Below are 18,479 nucleotides of genomic sequence, written 5' to 3'. Positions count from 1 at the left end.
TGAGGGAAGGGAGGGATCCAAACAGGCCTCTGGAGCCTTGGAGAGACACTGACTGCAGCACCATTTAAAGGTATGGCACTTTTTTTTCCTTGAATTTGTCTGGTACCGCTCTGCTGACCTTGGAATGCCAGTTTGTGACCTGCCTTCCCCATCTTCTGCCCGGCTGTAGAAGGAATGTCACCTCCGTCCCCTGCTCCATGTGCTTCATCCTCCCAGGGAGGAGGAAACCTCCCAGGCCCTGGCTTGGGAGCGAGCTCCTCGTTGGAGGCAAACAGATTTGCCCAGAAGCAATGATGAGCGAAGTATAGTCTGAACTGGTATTGCAGAGACTCCGTGTCTCTGCTCTGACCAGGGCATGATCACCTAATCTTCTCTCTGAGCTACTTTAGGCTAAGCTCGTCTGCAGGGAACAGCTTTGCTGTTCTTGAAACTTTGATGCATCCTAAAAAAAAATACTAAAAATTTTTAGCAGTTTGATGGCAGAAAAAGCCTTGATTTGAAAAATAACCCAAATACTCGTTGCTGCAGCATTGTGTGAGCTTGCAGTGAGGGGGGAATGTGGGTTTATCTCCTGTGTGTGCCCTGGATCACAAACTCCAGATCCTCTGCCACTGTGTCTCCTGTCTTAGTGCAGTGCAGACTCTGAGCTGTCTGTCCTGTAGCAGCTCATTAACAATTCATTCAGCTGTATTCTCATTTAGTGCTTGCCAGCAGGGAGCCAGGAGTATTTTTGGAATACTCTCCATGAAGTACAACCCCTTTGGGGTTGAGGGAAGGATCTAGGAAAAGAGGTTATGCTATTCTCTAATTCAGTTTGGTTTTTTTTGTTCTTTTCCAGGTGCTGACGACATCTTTATATTGATTTCTCTCTTCCTGTGAAGAAAGAAGCATCCATGGGGAATATACACCTAGGAGTATGTTTTAGTGGTTTTACTTTAACAGGAGAACCTACTTTGTTAAGGAAATAGCAAAAACTCAGTTGCTTCATGCTCTAATTTTTGAACATTGCCTTGATGAGCTGTGAATGTGCCTTAGGTTCACCAAAGAAATTTTAAAAGACTTGCAAAGTCAAGTCCTGGCAGTAGATACTGAACAACTCCAGTGCTGCTGTTGATGTTGATGAAATTGTATTGAGCAACACCAAAGCATCCTGAGGGTGTATGTGGTACATGATTCTGTAAAAATCACAAGTTAGTATGTATGTCCAAAGGTTGGTTTAATAAAGTTGGTACTCCCTGAAAAAGCTTCTCTTGTCAATCCTTAGCCAATCCTCGTTTTAAGAACACAGTTAAAAAGCAGATAAATGGGATTTTTTCTATAACCCAAACTGGTTTTGTAGCTTAGTTTTAGGGCAAGAAACCTGACAAATGAGTATTAATTAGCTGATAAGGACAGGAGGTTTCAAAGGAGTCAAATCCAAGTTGACATCCTGCAGCCATCTCCAGGAACACACAAAATCTGCCAGGTAACTGCTGAACCTGTCACTGGTGGGTTTGATATTTGTCACTCAGCTAAGTTTTGCAGGACAATTTATTGTGTAAAAGAGAAATTACAGCTGCTCAGAACTGGGAGGATTCGATGTGGGTGGTTCTGTGCAGGTCCTGGAGGTGGCCAAACCCAAGTTTGGCAGGGCCAGGGGGTTGTGCAGGAATGGAAAGCAGCCAGGGCCTGGCAGGTGGGCATCTGGTGGGCATTTTGGGGAGAGGAAGAGGCATTAATCCTGGGAGAAGGAGCTGGAGAGGGCCTGGAGCAGTGTGGGATCAGATAACTGTTGTGGATTAGTGAATTCTGCGTTAGAGAGAGGATGAACCTCCCCAAGAGCCCTGCAGTGCTGGGGGTGAGTGTCCCACACCTGCCCAGCTTCTCCCTGAGCAGCAGATAAGTAACTTGGAAAGTATAGGAAGGATAAAAGGAAAAATAAACCTGTCCTGAAAAGCAATCATCAGTCAAATGCTTATTTAAATGAGCTGTTGCACTGGAGTCAACAGGACATTAACAAAAAGTAAAAAGTGATTTGGAACTTCAGAAAATCTCACACTTTGATGTGATTTGTCTTCCAGTAAGATGTGTGTGTTCTAATTGCCCTCTAAAGGAGGAGGAGGATCTTCATGGACCCCGCTGCTACCGGAAAAGAGAGAAATGAGACCGTTTTTTATTATTATTCCACAAGGGCACAGGTAGAAGGGTCAGGGAGGTGTACAGAGATAATAAAGCATCAGGAACAAATCTCATTTATTAGGGGTATGGGGAAGGTGCAAATTACTGCATTTGCCCACATTATTCAATAACCTTACTCTCTTGCTTACAGGTGAAGGAGGATATTGGAGATTTTTATCTTCTCTTCAGAAGATAAAGAGTTAAAGTGGAGGGAAAATGAGATGCCTGGTACAGTGGATTAAATGTTAGGAGATGTCTCTTAATCTGTAAAGACCAGAGTGGGGTCTGGACTTTGTGCAGAAACTTTGCTCTTGTACTCTCTAAGCACTGTCACCGTGATATCTGGAGCACTGCTGCTCCCTAGAGTCAGGAAAACAGCCTTCCATCTGAAAAATCAGGTGTCAAGCAAGAGTCAGCCATGTCACACAGCTTTTCTTTCCTCCTGTGTTCAGTGGAAGGATGTTTTGTTCTGATATGAATGTGCTACATGGCTGGGACTGGAATAATTGCAATGTAATGCTCAGACATTAAAGATTCTCAGCCTATAAAATGCTAATCTTACATCCACTACCAACACATGGAAAGATGAAAGCAGCTTTAGTCTTGTCTCTCTTATGTAAATAGAGCCCCCAGAGGAGCAAACTGTTTTTCCAATAACCAGAAAAGAATTAAATTAGGTTCTCAATCAAGAAAGAATTTTGCTTTATAAAAGCAGATAATAATTAATGCAAAGACTTATTTAACAATAAACCATTCTCAGCAGCTAGAAGTTTGTTTTAATCTGGTTTGTCATTTTCTCTCTTGTGCAGAAAATGTCACATTCCTCTTGTCCATCTTGTTCCCTTAAAGAGTCAAAAGTCTTAATTTAGAACCGTTGATGGGAATTAGGAGGGTGATGTTCTCAATTCCAAGGTGAAGAGCCTGAAAATGCAGGAGGCTGAAGAGCAGAGGTTTAAGCCTGTCTCCACCTCTGACAAAGCCAGAGCTCATCCTGGGCAGCACAAGGGCCTGGGAAGCTGCCCAGGGAAGAAAAACCTGCCTGGAGGATTTCCCTAGCTCTTTAATTTGCTGGCTCATGCCCTCAAGCAGCACCAGTGCTGGTCTTTAATCCTCACATCTGCACTCCTCTTATCCAAATCAATGTTTCCTCCCTTTCAGCTGGTCCTTTAAGGCATTTCTGTGCTGGCTGACAGGCTGGGGCTGTGTGATACCTCTGCAACAAAGGGCAGAGCATTGCCAGAATGTGCGAAGGCAGCAAAGCTGATGAACCACCGAGTGCTGCAGAGCTCGCCGAGGAGCTGTCTGAAGCTTTCCATGGGATGTCCAAAGAGCTGCTGGAGGCTCCTGGGAGCCCTTCAGCTCTCAGGGGAGTAGAGTTTGACCAGGTGCTGCAGCTCTGTGGCATAGCCTGTGACTGGGCAGCGCTGGTGAGCCTTCACAAAGCCGTGGGCACAGCGGTAGCAGAACACGAAGCCAGACGTGGCCAGGGCCGTGGCATTGACGCGCACCTTGCGGCACAGAGGGCACACGGACTTCAGGCTGGGCAGGACAGCTGAGCTGGGCTCGTGATCCAGGTGCACAGGGGGCGGGGGCGTGGGGAGGGCTGTCAGGGACTTGATGGTCTCCTGGTTTTCTGAGGAGTACCACCAGTCCAGGAACTGGAGGAAGAAGACGCTGACGGACAGGCCGGTGGACAGCGAGAAGGCAACGGCACCCAGAGCTCTCCTCAGGGCCGACTGCACTCGTGAGCTAAAGCTGCAGCAGAGAGAAACAGGGAGAGATGGTTACTGCTGCACACTTACCCATCTAGAAACCATGGGGAAAAGCACCTGGGGAGTGACAGCTTCATACAGCTCCTTAATGCTAAGTTAGTTGGTCACTGTGTCCCATGTTTGCACTCATTAGGATGTTTCAGATTTTTCTTTTAAGGAAGATCCATGATGGTTACTACTGCACATTTATCCATCTAGAAACCATGGGGAAAAGCACCTGGGGAGTGACAGCTTCACACAGCTCCTTAATGCTAAGTTAGTTGGTCACGGTGTCCCATGTTTGCACTTACTAGAATGTTTCGGATTCTTTTTTTATTTTAAGGAAATCCAAATCCTGTTTTTTTCAGAAGTTTAAATCAGAAGGATTTGGATTAAAGGATCTTGGACCACAGAGTGTTTCACTCCAGGTCACCATTTCTCAGGGTATTCAGTGTGGCCATGACCAGCTGCTGCTTAGGAAAATCAAAGGAATAAGTTTCAATCCTTTCAGCAACATTGCTGCAACTGCTGCACCTCTTTTGCTGGAAAAGTGCAGGGGAAGACTGAACAGAATAAAGGCTTGCATGCCCAAAAACACCCCCAAACTCTGAAATTTTATTACCAGAAAATTATTTCAAGCTAATCCCTGCTACTGGTTTCCTTATTTTCACTCACAATACACCCTTTCGGAGCACATTTTGTCGGTGTGAATTTTCATCTTGAATTTTTGGAGAACAAGGCACTTTTACCTTGCATCATCACCTCTAAATTTACACACCCTGGAGAGCAACACCCGAGCCAGGTTCTGCCATACCTGTGTGTTTGACTTGAGGTGCTTTCAGCCCATTTCTTCTCCAGGGCTTGGATATCCTCTGCAGTCAGCCTGACCAGGCGGACACCAGCCAGCTTCAGCAAGGGGGAATGATGCTCAGCCTTGCCCAGGATGTAGCAGAGCTGCTGGATAAGAAACCAGCCCTCCCAGGTCATGTTTACATAGGGATAGGCAGCTAGAAAGGCTCTGTAGAAGCGCTTCCAGGATGATGAGGGAGGGTGGATGGAGTACTCATCCTCTTCCCTCAGGCTGGACACCAGTTTCTCCAGCTTTCCTTTCAGGTAAGGAACAAGAACCAGCAGGAGCAGAGATTTCCAGTGGTGCCTCTTTGGCAGGCCAGCTGTGGCCAGAGGTCGCTGTCTGCCGTTTCCCATGGGGATCCTCTTCATGCTATAGAAGTTCTCAGAGAAGGAGGCGCTGCACCTGGCCAGGTAGTGCTGCTGGAGCAGCAAATCCAGAAGGACGTAAATCTCATCAAACCACCGCCAGAGGAAACCGTAGCGGGCAGGATTGGACTCGGCAAGCACCTGTTGCAAAAGGAACACAGCAGGAATCAGAGTGACTTGGGTTGGAAGGAGCATTAAAGATCACCTGGTTCCAGCCAGACACTTTTTACTATTCCTGCGCTCCAAGCCCCGTCCAATTTGGATTTGAACACCCTCAGGGATGGGGCAGCCACGGCTTTTCTGCGCCAGGGCCTCCCCACCCTCACAGGAAAGGAGCTGAAAGCGGAGTAAAGTGAAGTGCTAAATTATAAATCACAGCAGCCATAAACGACGCCCCTAATTCTCAACACACGCCAGGTGGCTCACAACTGTCCCGCTGCCGGCGAGTGCGGCTGGAGTTACACACCGGGCGCCCCTCCTCTCCCCTCACCCTCACCTTGACCAGGTGCTGCAGGGCGGGTTTCACGGCGGCCATCAGGCTGTCCTGGGCCACCGCCTCGAACACGGACGGCCGCTCCTCACCGGCCGGGGCGGCCGTGAGGTGAGCGCCCACCTCCGCCATGACACCGCCCCACCGCCCCGCCGCCAGGGGGCGCCTCTGCCCCGCCACGCCTCCCGGAAGCGCGGGCCGCCGGCGCTCCGCCCGCTGCCGCCGCTCTATGGTGGCGGGGCGCGGCCGCTCTGGGCGGGGAGGGTTCGATCTCGCTGCTCCCAGTCCGCCCGGCCCCTCCGCTTCCGGTTCCGCCACCGCCCCCGCAGCGGTGAGTCCGGTCCGTGAGTGGGGCCGGGGCTGAGGGAGCCGTGAGGGTCAGCGGCGGGGCACTGCGGCAGGGCGGGTAGGGGCACTGCTGGGGAGTTAGGAGCGGCTGAGGGGGCGCTGGGAGAGGTGAGGGCAGTGCTGGGGTGCCGCCATAGGGCGGGGAGGGTGCTGGGAGGGGATGGCGGGAGGAGGTGTGAGGGCCTGGGGGGAGCTGGGATAGGGAGGGGAGAGAAAACTGCTCAGGGAGGGGCTGGGGGATGATGGGAGGGGATACCGGGGGGAGACGAGGAGTGGGGGGACTGGTGTAGGTGGGAAGGGATACTGGGAGAGGTGAGGGGCACTGGGAGGGGGAACTGGGATAAGGTGAGAAGGGGCATTGGGAGGGGCACTGGGAGAGACATCTGGGATAGGGTGGGAGGGGGCACTGGGAGGGGTTACTGGGAGGAGGTGAGGGGTACTGGGAAGGGGAACTGGAATGGAGTGGGAGAGTCGCTGGTGAGGCACAGGGAGTGGCTCTGGTGATGTACTGGAAGAGGCCACTGGGAGGACTGGGCAGGTGGTTGCAGAGGAGATGGAGGGGTGAGAGGAGTGGGGTCAGTGGGTTCTGGAAGGAGACACTGGTCTGGGGTGAGGGATTGGACTGGGATGGGAATGAGCATAGCAAGGTGCTGGGATACTGGTGGGGGCAGGCAGGGATCAGGGCTGGGTGCTGGAGGGACTGGGAGTGCTGGGGAGGGGAACTGGGATTTGTGGGGAATGCTCCTGTGAGCATACTGGGAGAGAACTGGGGAATGGTGCTGAGGGAGAAGGGCTGGTGGGCAGGGGGCTTGAGGGGGATACTGGGATGCCAGTCTGGAGGGTGGGTGGGTGCTGGGAGTCCTGCTGGAGGTGTGGGAGGGGCTGGGATGGGGCTTCCAGGGAATGGGGGTGTTTGGTCCCCTGGATGGAAACAAAATCCTTGTGCCAGCACAAGTTCAGGGCTGCAGGCCCAGCTCTCCCTCTGCCATCCACGTTCCATTGTTCATTTATCTTCCTGGCTCTCCAGTGGCCCTGGGCCACGCTTGGGCTGTCACACAGCTCCTTGAGAGGCTTTCCAGGAAAAATGGGTGGCACCACTTCCACTGGAGTTAAACCAGGGATCACTGGAGAGATTTAGGGATTGATGGTTTCAGTGTCCAGGAGCTTGCCTTAATCCCAAGGCCCTTAAACCTGCCCCCCTCCTGTGTGGGATCAGTGCTGGGGAGTGGGTCAGGCTGACTGGAGTCAAGCAGGTGTTGCTCAGACACAGGATCAGGTTTTCTGTGTGGGTGTGGGCTGAGGAGGCTTATCCTGCTTTGGTTCAGTCTGCAGTGAAATGTCAAGCCACTGTTGGTAGCACTGAGTATTGCTGGAGCTTTCTGGAGCCATTCCTCCTTCTCATCTCTTCTCATTTGCTGGGGTTGGATCAGGAGGAGCCTTTTGCTGTCAGCTTTGAACCCCTCTTACCTGTTTCCATCTCAGCACAGAACAATAGTGAGGAGAGGGGCAGTCTAAAGCAGATTTTTCTTCTGAAAATACAAGGCTGCTCATGATGTTCTAATTTACCTTGGCTCTCCTTGGTTTTAGATTTACAAGGAGCTGGCATTTTCTGCAGTCACACAAACAGCAGTGTTTGAAATATCTGGTTCCATTTGCTGAGATTGTTAGTGATGAGATAATACCCAGTGCTGCTGGCAGGCTGTCTCTGAGCAGTGTGCAGAGCAAGCTCTGACACACATGAAGCAGCAATCTGTGTGCTCGTGAGAAAAGGAGCTTTATCCTGTGCTGCATGTGGAGTAGGGCAGGTTGGTTATTCACCTAAGGCAGCTCTCATTTTCATCCATCAAAGGAGGTTGGAAAGACATGAGCTGTGCTTGGCCCTGTCTGAGTGTTTCTAGGATTTTTCATGGTTCCAAGTATATGAAAGGAGAAAACCAACAATATCTGAAAGGAGAAAAACAACATAATGTGCTGCCCTTGGGGTTTAATGACCAGCTCTGAAATCCAGCAGGGTTCCTTCCTCTCTGTGTGTAGCTTTATTTAACTGGGCTGATGTTTATGGTGTTTGGGTTGGATTTTTTCCTCCTCCCCCTGTCCATTTTCTCTCTAATCTGCTGCTGTGGCCCCAGTTAAAGCTGTATTAGAGTAGCTCAGCTGAGATGTGACCCTGGATGACAAATCCCCACATAATGCAAACAAAGAACATCGAGGCCACGTTCGGTGCTTTTTGTATGGCACTGTGCCAAATACTCTGGCACAGAAAAACATTTTAAGTCTTCCTTTTAAGCTGAGCTCGAACCCGAAGGACTCTGTCAGCAATAATGTTGCAGCTGAACTCAGACTCTGATTTTAATTACAAACAAGCTCCCCAGCAGCCTCTGCTTTCAGGGAGGGGCTGTGAGATTTTTGCTGGGAAAATTGCACTCATTGTGGCTTTCCCTAGCCAGCCTCTGTTTTGGAAAGAGGTTAAAAACCTCCTCTGCACGAGGAATGTGTTTCCAGAGCTGTCTCCAGGCTTGGCAGGAGCAGAAAGGGAAAGAAATCAAAGCAAACCCAGTCATTCAGCCTAATTGGATGAGGTGGAAACAGGGCAGGCAGCAGCTCCAGGAAACTGGGAAAGGCAACAGGTTGATCTCATCCAGATGTTTGGCAACTGGACAGGATGATCCCATGAAAAAAGGGTGGAAATTGGGGCAGTGCCCCTCAGCAGCTGCTGGGAATTCAGCTGCTGGGGTGTTCAGCTGATCCAGGTGGATGGGGGAACGTGGAAAGGTGATGGCATTGGGGTTGGTGAAGGGCTGAGGGAGGAAAGGGTTAAGGAAGAACAGTTTGATTGCACTGCTGGGCAGTCCTGGAGTTCAAAGCTGTGCTGGTCCTTTTGCTGCTGAGCCAGCAAGACCTGCAGGGTTTAGAGGCAAGAGAGGCAGCATTTAGGGAACAGATGATTTCCTGCTTTGCTGGCGGCCTTTAAGGTCATGGGAGGATGTGTAAGAAAAAGGGAATTGGGGCCAAAAAGATGGAAAAAGGAGGAAAGAAATTATAAAATCCTTTTTGAGATGGTTTTAGGGTCATAGTTCCTAGCATTGATACAGACTTTCATCAAAAGCAGTAAAAGTGCCCACTCCTTTGCTTGTTTTGAAAATGGTTTCATATTTGTCATAGAGCTAGCAATTGTAAGACCAAAGTGATGGATATCCACACATGTTTGGGCAATCCGTGTATTCCAAGGCATTCATTTAGTTCTGTGGAGCAAGAGAAGTCCTGGTGAGACCACTCTTGTGGCTCTGCTGAGCATTTGCTACTCCAACAGCATTCTTCTATCCTGTCCACAAAAAAAGCAAAAAAAGCGGAGCAGCACTGAAATAATGAGCTGTGTGTGTATCTCAGAGGTGGGATGTCAGATCTTGGCAGAGAAATATTTCAATTTCAAGCTTGAGAAAAATGAAAAGTAATGGCTTCTCTTTTCAAAAGAAACCATTGTTTTGCATGTGCTAGGAACAAAAAGAGGGAAAGGAATGAAAGGCCTGGGGGTGGGTGTTGCAAGTGGGGTTAATTGTGCCTTCCATCAGATGCAGCACAGGCAGATAGCGTTAGGGGGAGATGAGATGACAGTTTCCTTTGTCTGAAACATGGACTTCTCCCTGCCAGGCGAGACACTGCATGTGCTTTTTCTTGGAAAATGAATCTGTGTACCCAGGAAAGACAGCTGCAGAGCACACCAGCATCTGCTGGTTATAAGGAGTTTAAAAAATACCTTTTGCCTGCTGAGACTGAGAATTTGGGAAGCTGGGCTGAGCAGCACTGTTGTGTTTTTACCAAGCCATTTAAATCCCTGCCTTTGCCAAGTAAAACCAGCAGCAGGTGCAGGATGAAGATTGGGGAACTCGTGCCTGTGGATGTGAAGCTTTTGCTTCCTCCTTCACTCACCAACCGTCCTTGCTCGAGTTCCTGCCTCACAAACTGGCTGTTGTCACCAAGCTGCATTTGGAGCTGACTTGTTCTTTTTTTATTCCTCATATTCTCAGGTGTTTTAAGGAACTGGAACCATGACGGACTCCAAATACTTCACGACCAATAAAAAAGGTTGGTGTTGAGCTGGTGCAGTGGATTGGAGGTGGTGGGTGGTTATTTTTACACAGCTTTTTTAACTGCATGCAGGAGAACTTGTGCTTTTCTGGTAGCTCTGTCCCTGTTTCTCTTCTTAATCATCCAGGGAGAAACTTCCAAAGTAGGTCACATGGTGACAAAAGACAAAACTGGGGTATTACACGTTTTTGTGATTCACAAAATGACCCAAATTGCTGCTCTTTCAAGGATCAGAAAGCAATGCAAAGGGATTTGAGTGCAGATCTGGCCAGAGACAAAGTTCTGGTTATGGGCTAACAAGTGCCAGACTAGGGATGGTTGTTAATTTGGGCCTCACAGGATTAAGCTGATGTGAGGAATTTAATATTTTGGATATATACATCAAGCAAACATAATGGGTTTTCCTGCTGCCATTTTCTCCAAAGGTGCAGGTGCACTGTTTGACTTTCCTCTGCCTTTACTGCAGGTGTGCTGGCTGCCTCACCTCAGGACAAGCTGCTGCCCTGAAAAATGGGAATCCTGGAAAGGCTTTTTGGGATCACTTTACTCATTCAGCTACTTCAGAGCAGGGCTTGTTCTGCTGAAACTGTCCCAGGCAGATTTTCTAACCTGTTCTTGAACAAAACACTGTTACTGAGTGCAATTTAAGCCTGATCATTCTCCAGCAGATGTGGAAAATGGTTTGCATTAACCTCTCCTTTGCAAAATGGCTGAGTGCTCCCTCTGAATGCCTGCCAGTGCAAAAACCCACACTGTTGATGTATTTATGTGTCATTAAGCTTCAGAATGAGCTCATAAATGAACCTAATGCAGTTGACATCTTTCAGAGGAGAGCAGCTCTGAAAGTTCAGAGCTGAAGGCAGGTTTTTGTGGGCTGGCTGCAGGGAGCCACTCTGGGCTGGGTGAGAGCTGGGGCTGTCTCAGCTGTGCTCCAGGGCAGGAGCTCTGGGTGAGTAATGCCAGGCTCTTCCTCAGGCAGGAGGGATGACGAGTGGTCTCTGCACTGCAGCAGCTTCTCTTCTTTTTTGGAGTCCCTGGCAAGTCTCTCTGTGTCAGATTTTAATTAGTGCTGCTGCTCTGAGCAAGTGGAGGAATGGAAAGTTGGTGCTAGAACTTGTCAGGGATATTTGGATATTTTATCATGTGCTCAGGCTGTGGCTCCCAGTGGGAATGCTGCTGGCTGTCCTTCCTGAGGAAAGCTGTCTGTCTGTCTGTTGGGAGCATTATCCTTCTCATACCACTGGCTCTGTCTGGAACAGGCCTGATAAACAGCCTTTTGCACATGTTTTTTTTTTATTTTATAACTTGATTGCCAATTTGGTGACCTGGCCTGAACTGGCTTTCTACACAGCCATATCTGGAGGAATTAATGCTGCTTTGGGAGCCTTGGAATCCAGACAAGCTATGTTACATGCAGCTTTTGTTAGTGGTAGCTCTGTCTTTTTAGCTTTTTTTCCACTGGACTAAACACATTCTGTCCTGTTTCAGGAACCCACAGCATTTGGGCTCCACTCCAGCTTTCTGAGGAAGCTTTCAATGATGAGCAAAACTTAAAAAAGTCTGGGCAAAATTCCTAGCTTAGTTTGTTTCTTGCAGGCACGAATCTGGCATCTCCAAGTATCTTTTCATGCTGGTTATGTAATGGTTGCCTCAGAGAAGCAGATGCTCCAGGGATGTGATTTGGTGTCCTGGAGGTGGGAGAGCTGCCACACGCAGCGTGGTTCTTGTTTGTGGCATTTTCCTCTGCAAGGTGGAGTCATATCAGTCCCTTGAGTGTTGCAGCTTTGCTTCTCAGTGAACCATGTTCTGCACAAGGTCTGACAGCTTCCAAGTGCAGCTGGGCCAGTTTTGTGATTCCCATAAAAGGCCAAGAAAGCAAAAATTCACTCTTGAATTACCCTTAAAACAAGACCCTTTTCTTCTCCTGAGAGGTTTAATCTGTTTTTTCCTTTTTCTTCTGCCAGGAGAGATTTTTGAACTGAAGGCTGAACTCAACAATGAAAAGAAAGAGAAGAGGAAAGAAGCTGTAAAGAAGGTTATTGCAGCCATGACTGTGGGGAAGGATGTCAGGTAAAAGCAGTTTGGACCTGTGGCAGCTCAGGTTGTCCTGGCACTCAGGTGTGGTGACACATGTCCAGGGAGCAGCTGAGGATGGCTGTGTCCCTGCCTGTGCTGTGCCTCAGTCACAGGTGTCTCAAACTCCTTGCTGTCATTGAAAGCAAGAGAATCAACTGTTTTCAGTGTGGGTTTAGCTCAGTGCCAGGAGCCTTTTTTATTTAAAGCATACCCAGAATTCAGCCATTTTGTATGGCACTTTAGGTGATGTTTTCTTGCTGCTTGCTGTCCTGGGTTTTAATGTTGCAAAGATAATTCCAAGTATTTCTTAGCCTTATCTGGCACAGCATAAATTTAAGCTGCATTTTAAAATGGCTGATATTAAAATTGAACCTGTGTCTTACTGCAGCTGAAGGACACTGGCGTTTACTGTCCCCAGTACTGTTTTCTGAGAGAACCAGAAAAACCTGTGGGGATGAATGCTTTCTGCCTTTCTCCCTCCTGTTCCTGGAGCCCAGCAGAGAATCAGTAATTCTGAATTCAGTCAGTAATTCTGAATTCACAGCAGCCTGGTCTGTTGCCACGGAAATCAATATAAGCTTGCAAATTCAGCATCATGACTTCATCATATAGTGAAGGAACACATAAACTGAAAGGGAAAAAAACCCCAATCTTTTCTGCCAGCAGCATTTACTCATCACCTTTAGATCCCCACAGCAAACCTGGGAGCTGCAGAATCTTTGTGTAACTTCCTGTGTTATTCTGCAGTGCTGTTTACAGATGGCTGCTTGACATTTGAGTGAAGCCCAGCTTGTCAGTGTTTAAGCTTCTGATCACTCTGGACTTTGCTAGTCCGGAATTTGGTTCTTCATAAGTGTCCTGCATGACCAAAACATTTTAAAGCAACATTTTTCCTCTTGTGGGTTCATTTCCAGGCCTGGCATGGTAGAATTTCATTGTTTGGTGAACTCCCCAGTTAAAACATATTTAGGAAATGGCATTTTCACCTCCTCGTATGTTAAAGCTGTACAAGAGATTAAATTATTATTATAAAAGCATTGCAAACTGCTTTGAGAGGGAAGGTGACCTTTCATTAAACAGCAGGGTGCTTAAAGTGGAACTCCTGTTTTTCTGGCTTCCTTGATATCGTTACTATCCCCTTTGCATGCCATGCAACCTCTGGTTTTTATTTTGTGGGTGGGAGTGTGGATGTGCTGGAGGGCAGGAATGCTCTGCAGGGGGATCTGGGCAGGCTGAGTGCAGAGGTGTGAGGTCAGTTCACAGCAACCCGTGGAACACTCCAGGAATGAGGAGGAGCTGCTGGAAAGATGGAACAGGAGCAGGGGTGCTGGTCACATGTGGCTGAACATGAGTTGCTGTGTGCCAAGAGAGCCAATGGCACCTGGCCTGTATCAGGAACAGTGTGGCCAGCAGGAGCAGGACAGTGATTGTCCCTCTGTGCTGGGCACTGCTGAGGCCACTCCTCAAATCCTGGGGTCAGTTTGGGGCCCCTCATGACAAGAAGGACATTGGGGGACTGGAGCATGTCCAGAGGAGGGGATGAGCTGGAGCACAGGTCTGATGAGGAGCAGCTGGTGGGGCTCATTCTGGAGAAAAGGAGGTTCCAGGGGGACCTTCTCAGTCTCTGAACTCCCTGCCAGGAGGGTGTAGCTGGGGTCAGTCCCTTCTCCCAGGTGACAACTTACAGGATGAGAAGAAATAACCTCCAGTCGTGCCAGGGAGGTTCAGATGGGGTTGAAACAGGCAGAGGTGGAGTCACCATCCCTGGGAGAGTTTTAGAAGGTGTTTAATGTGGCTCTTGGGGACTTGGTTGTGGCAGTGCTGGGGGAACTGCTGGCATTTCCTAACCTAAACAATTCTGATTCCATCCTTGTGTTGTGTATCCAGCTCTCTGTTCCCTGATGTTGTCAACTGCATGCAGACTGACAACCTGGAGCTGAAGAAGCTGGTCTACCTGTACCTGATGAACTATGCCAAAAGCCAGCCAGACATGGCCATCATGGCTGTCAACAGCTTTGTGAAGGTAACCTGCTCCCCTGGCACATCAGGAAAGGGGCCAGCACAGTCCCTGACAGCACATCTCTGTCCTTTGGGAGCTTTATCTCTGCTTTGGGGCTGGGCTCATAGAGGAGGGTGCTGAATTCACCAGATCTGGGTTCTTTCTCAGTTATTCCTTCTGGTTATTACAGAAGAGATGACTTCAGCAGCCCTGTGAGTGGCTGTGAGAGAGCCTGCTCCAGGGAAAGCTGCTTCTGTTGTTTTACCAACTTCTGGTACTGGAAAACAGATTTTATCTGTTTCATCTTCCAGCCTTTGTAGTATCTGAGACATGGATATCAAACTTCCTGTTTGAATGTTCCAGCTGTGCTCTGTGTGGCAAACCTTTATCTCTGGTGAAACTGAGAGTTCACTGGAAAAACAACAGCCTGATTGCTGGCTTGCCTTTAGTTCTCTTGTCAGGTTGCCTCTCCTTATCTAGGAAATGTTATTCCAGTCCCATGTTGTGCAAGATAAAGCCCAGTGCCTAGAAGAAGTTTGAGTGTTATAAAATATGAGACACTTGGGAATGGGATTGAGTTCCAAGTTTCTTTTGTGATTCTTGAGGCAGAAGGAGGTGAGAAGACCTAAACTGAGAGATCTGCTCTTCTGGTCAGAGAGGATGTCCTTGTCTTCCTCTCTGGAAGGAATATTGTCTGTCTTTAAAGTGCAATTCTGTTAGAATGGATTAACAAAATGATATTTTCCATCTCACACCCTGCAGAGGAAAGCCTGGTGTCCCTTTTGGCAACTTAAGGGACAGGTGTTAGTGAAGAGCAAGTGTTGACACTGGTCTGCACTAACTCAGCACTTCTCAGTTCAAGGTGGGGAATGCACTGGTAGGATGTGTCACTTCTCTTGCAGGCTTTAAATTGGTTTTTCAGCTGCAGGAAGTTTGAACAGTGGAAGGTAAATGCTTTTGTAGGTCATTCTGTAGCCATCCTTTTACAGGCTGATTTTGGAGGAGCTCAGAGACAGAGATGGATTGGATGCATGGAAAACTATGTAGGCTTGGAGTAGGAAATGTTGTACTCCTGCCTGCCTTTTCTTTTTCCTCTTAAGAAAAGCCCCTCTAGAGTAGCCTTTGCTTAGTGCTTCATGTGTTGCAACTTAAGGGATGTTTGTGTTTGGCCTTTAAAAAATAGGCCTCAATGACTGTTGCATTGTGCTTAGTTGTTGATTTTCCCCATTTTATTTCTTGTTCCTTGAAACCAGGAAGGTTGGAAATCAGTAAATTACTTTGTCTGTGGTGAGATTTTGGGTGCTGAGAGCTGCCTCTCCAGCTTAGCTGTTGGATCATGTTGAAAGCAGCTTTGCTGGGGGAATGAAGAGACAGGAAACATCTCGAGACAGAGTAAAATATTTCTGCAAAGCAATAAGTGCCCTTTTATCCCTGATCTGAAACAATTGCCTGGCTCTTAGCTCTCGGAATCTCTGCTGGTCAGAGTGACTCTCAGATGCATTAGAAAGTCTCTTTTCCCAGCCTGGCAGTCAAAGAAGGAGTCAGAGCTCTTCTGTTCTTGTTCTCAAGGTTGTTTATTGTTTCTTATCTATAAAATTCTTTCTCTGACCCGCTGAGGTCTGTCTGGCAGGTGGGGTTGAGGCACACTGGTGTTATCTTTTTATACTAAAAACTACATGTACACTATTTACAATAACTTCCCAATACCTATCACCTATGTTAGACAATGAGCTTCTACTCTAAACCAATCTAAAAATGCCAACATCACCCAGAAGATGGAGGCTAGGAAGAATGAGGAAAAAGAACAAGGCACGCCCAAATTTCTCCATCTTGGGACCCCGAGCCCCCATTCTAAAAACCTCAAAAATCTATTTCCCACCCCATGTCTAGCTATTATTCTACTTAAACTTTCTTGAACTTGTAATTCTTCATATAAAGGTTGCTAAGTGTTTTTGCCAAGGGCTAAATCAAAGGCACAGGGGTCTTGGGTTCTGTGCCAAGGTCTCTGAGCCCCTTGGCAGGGTCTCGAGTCCTCAAGGGCAGTCAGAGGAATTTCCTGGGTTCTGACACTTAGCATGCAATCAGAGAGATGCTGCTTAAGTAAGAGCAGCCTGGCTGGAGGGAATCTGCTGCTGCAGCTGTGTTTGTGTTGTGGTGCAGATGTGCTGCAGCTGTGTTTGTGTTGTGGTGCAGGACTGTGAGGACCCAAACCCCCTGATCCGTGCCCTGGCCGTGCGCACCATGGGCTGCATCCGCGTGGACAAAATCACCGAGTACCTGTGCGAGCCCCTGCGCAAGTGCCTGAAGGATGAGGACCCCTACGTGAGGAAAACTGCAGCTGTCTGTGTGGCCAAGCTCCATGACATCAATGCCCAGATGGTGGAGGACCAAGGGTTCCTGGATTCCCTGCGGGATCTGATTGCAGACTCCAATCCCATGGTAAGGTGTTCCCAGCATGTTGGTTTATTGTAAATTGCCATGGCAGGGATACATCTGACTCCATGTTCTCAGAAGGCTAATTTATTACTTTATTATGCTATATTATATTAAGGAATACTATACTAAAGAATACAGGAAAGATACTTACTGAATGCTAAAAAGATAATAATGAAAACTCGTGACTCCTTCCAGAGTCCTGACACAGCTTGGCACTGATTGGCCAAAGAGTGAAAACAATTCACACCAGAATGCAATGAAACAATCTCCAAACACATTCCACATGTGAGCACAACACAGGAGAAGCAAATGAGATAAGAATTGTCTTCCTTTTCTCTGAGGCTTCCCTCGCTGCTTTTCACCTTCCTAGGAGAAAAGCCCTGGGTGAAGGAATCATGTTCAGAGAATGTGAATGCCACATGCTTGAGTTTGTGTTGTTTGGAAATCACAAATGTGAAAGGTTCTGGGATGATTTTGGTTAGGGAACACTTGTTGTCTCTGAAAACAGGGAGTATCTTCTGTTGTTTGATCTGTTTGGGCTTTTGCCTGTTTGAACTTCTTGGCCAGGTGAGTCAGAAGAGCATGAAATATGTGATGCTGCTGCCTTACTGACAGCTTGTAGCTCTTGCTTTCCTGCAGGCTTTGGCTCTTCTTGGAATAAGAGTTTGGATGAATTAATTTGCTAATGCAGATAAATCCACTGGCTTGTAATGAGTGGAGAAAATCAATGCTAATGTTTTTAATAAAGTTAAATGAGTTGTCAGAGGAGAGGTGGAGATCATGACCAGGAATTTCACAGGAGTAGATTACCTACTAAATCAGCATTTAATTATGCTTGATGATGGGTCCACTTCCAAGCCAAGTCTCCTGCTATTATTTTGTGACTAAAAGGTGGTGGCCAAGGAGCTGAAGTGTCCCACTGCATCATCCTTTCATTGAATACTGTTTCCTGCTGGAATCCAGGGAGCATATCAATATCACCCTGACCCTTGGCAGGGAAGAAAACTTCTGCTGCTCAGTTTTATTCAGAGTTTAAGAATATGACTGCTACTTTTTTAGCTCTTTTAGAGAATGGACTCTGGTTAAAGAAATAATCTTACATTATTAAGGCAGGTTTAATAGCTCTTTTTGTGGTACATGAGTGAAACCACAGAATTTCTGTCCTGCTGTAGTCTTTGGGCACCTGGGATAAACCAAGTGCAGGTGATAAGGTGCCATTCCCTTTAGCAGGAGAGTGAAGGCTGCTGATTGCTCTTTGTAAGACTTTGTAGAGAAAATAGAACTCGAGGTGTCTGACTGTCACAGGCAGCAGTCTGAGTGGTGGTGTCTCTCAGGAGATACAGACACCTCTTTTCTCTGATATCCAGCTCTTTTACAAGTTGTTCTTTTTATCTGCCTCCCTGATTTTTTTTTTAATTTTTTTCTTATGCCAGGCTTCTGTGTGAATATTTATGACTACTTGAAGGTGCTTTCTCTGTCTGGGCAGCTCTGAGGCTGGTAGAGAAACACCTGCTGTTCCAATTCAGTGTGGAGGGTGTGCCTTGCAGCCTCTGAAGGGACTTGCTTGGGCTCCTTTAGTTCCACTTCAGTCCTGGCCCTGGTGTCCAGCAGCTCCCAGGCAGCAGAGGAGGTCAGGGGCAGAACCTGCTCTTCTCCCAGCCTTGGTTCCAGCTCTGATTTTGTTCTGATTGCAGCCACATGGAGATGAGGTGAAGAACTCTGGCTGAAAAGATGTGTTACTTCAGGAGAAATAACAAGGTTTTGCTTGCCCTTTGTGCCTGTTGATCTCTGTGGGACTCAGTGGTTTGGTAAATGAGCCACTGGCTGACAGGAGAGCACAGATATGTATTTAAAAAGTGCATTAACTTAATATAGACTTAAATGAATGGTGAGAAGAAAAATACCAAAGGGCAGTGTG

General features: G+C 47.8%; 2 protein-coding genes and 1 non-coding gene across 8 annotated transcripts in view; 2 read left to right on the top strand and 1 right to left on the bottom strand.

Moving 5' to 3' along the window:
* The first annotated feature begins 285 nt into the window (after positions 1 to 285).
* LOC115911788 lies at positions 286 to 383 on the top strand. The gene has a single exon (XR_004061286.1). It is a non-coding gene; the product is annotated as a Z30 small nucleolar RNA (small nucleolar RNA).
* A 1,739-nt stretch (positions 384 to 2,122) lies between these two features.
* On the bottom strand, positions 2,123 to 5,848 carry PEX12 (peroxisomal biogenesis factor 12). Its single transcript, XM_030962441.1, has 3 exons — positions 5,623 to 5,848; positions 4,723 to 5,267; positions 2,123 to 3,912 (listed from the first exon to the last, which is right to left on the bottom strand). Exons 1-3 carry the CDS (start codon positions 5,746 to 5,748, stop codon positions 3,513 to 3,515), a joined length of 1,071 nt encoding a protein of 356 aa, XP_030818301.1. The 5' UTR covers positions 5,749 to 5,848; the 3' UTR covers positions 2,123 to 3,512.
* The window catches only part of AP2B1 (adaptor related protein complex 2 subunit beta 1), a 78,892-nt gene continuing 66,257 nt past the window's right edge, over positions 5,845 to 18,479 (top strand). For 2 of the 6 annotated variants that reach the window (XM_030962435.1, XM_030962440.1), the window contains exons 1-5: positions 5,845 to 5,947; positions 9,990 to 10,047; positions 12,015 to 12,120; positions 14,014 to 14,149; positions 16,319 to 16,564. In XM_030962435.1, coding sequence (XP_030818295.1) covers positions 10,011 to 10,047; positions 12,015 to 12,120; positions 14,014 to 14,149; positions 16,319 to 16,564 — 525 coding nt within the window. In that variant the 5' untranslated portion in view covers positions 5,845 to 5,947; positions 9,990 to 10,010. Of the gene's footprint in view, positions 6,023 to 6,053; positions 6,073 to 9,989; positions 10,048 to 12,014; positions 12,121 to 14,013; positions 14,150 to 16,318; positions 16,565 to 18,479 lie in introns of those variants that run through there. The other 4 variants (XM_030962438.1, XM_030962436.1, XM_030962437.1 and 1 more) reach the window with 4 other exon arrangements.

The sequence above is a fragment of the Camarhynchus parvulus genome, chromosome 19 (genome assembly GCF_901933205.1).
Source record: "Camarhynchus parvulus chromosome 19, STF_HiC, whole genome shotgun sequence".
NCBI classification, from domain to species: Eukaryota; Metazoa; Chordata; class Aves; order Passeriformes; family Thraupidae; genus Camarhynchus; species Camarhynchus parvulus.
The sequence above is the reverse complement of the archived record's forward strand: the minus strand, read 5'-3'. Positions and strand labels throughout refer to the sequence as shown.

Coding starts and splice junctions, on each gene's coding strand:
- PEX12 (XM_030962441.1), bottom strand. CDS start 5,748: ATGGCGGAGGTGGGCGCTCACCTCACGGCCGCCCCGGCCGGTGAGGAG. Junction 5,268..5,622: donor CCCTGCAGCACCTGGTCAAG/GTGAGGGTGAGG, acceptor CTTTTGCAACAG/GTGCTTGCCGAGTCCAATCC. Junction 3,913..4,722: donor ACCTCAAGTCAAACACACAG/GTATGGCAGAAC, acceptor TCTCTGCTGCAG/CTTTAGCTCACGAGTGCAGT.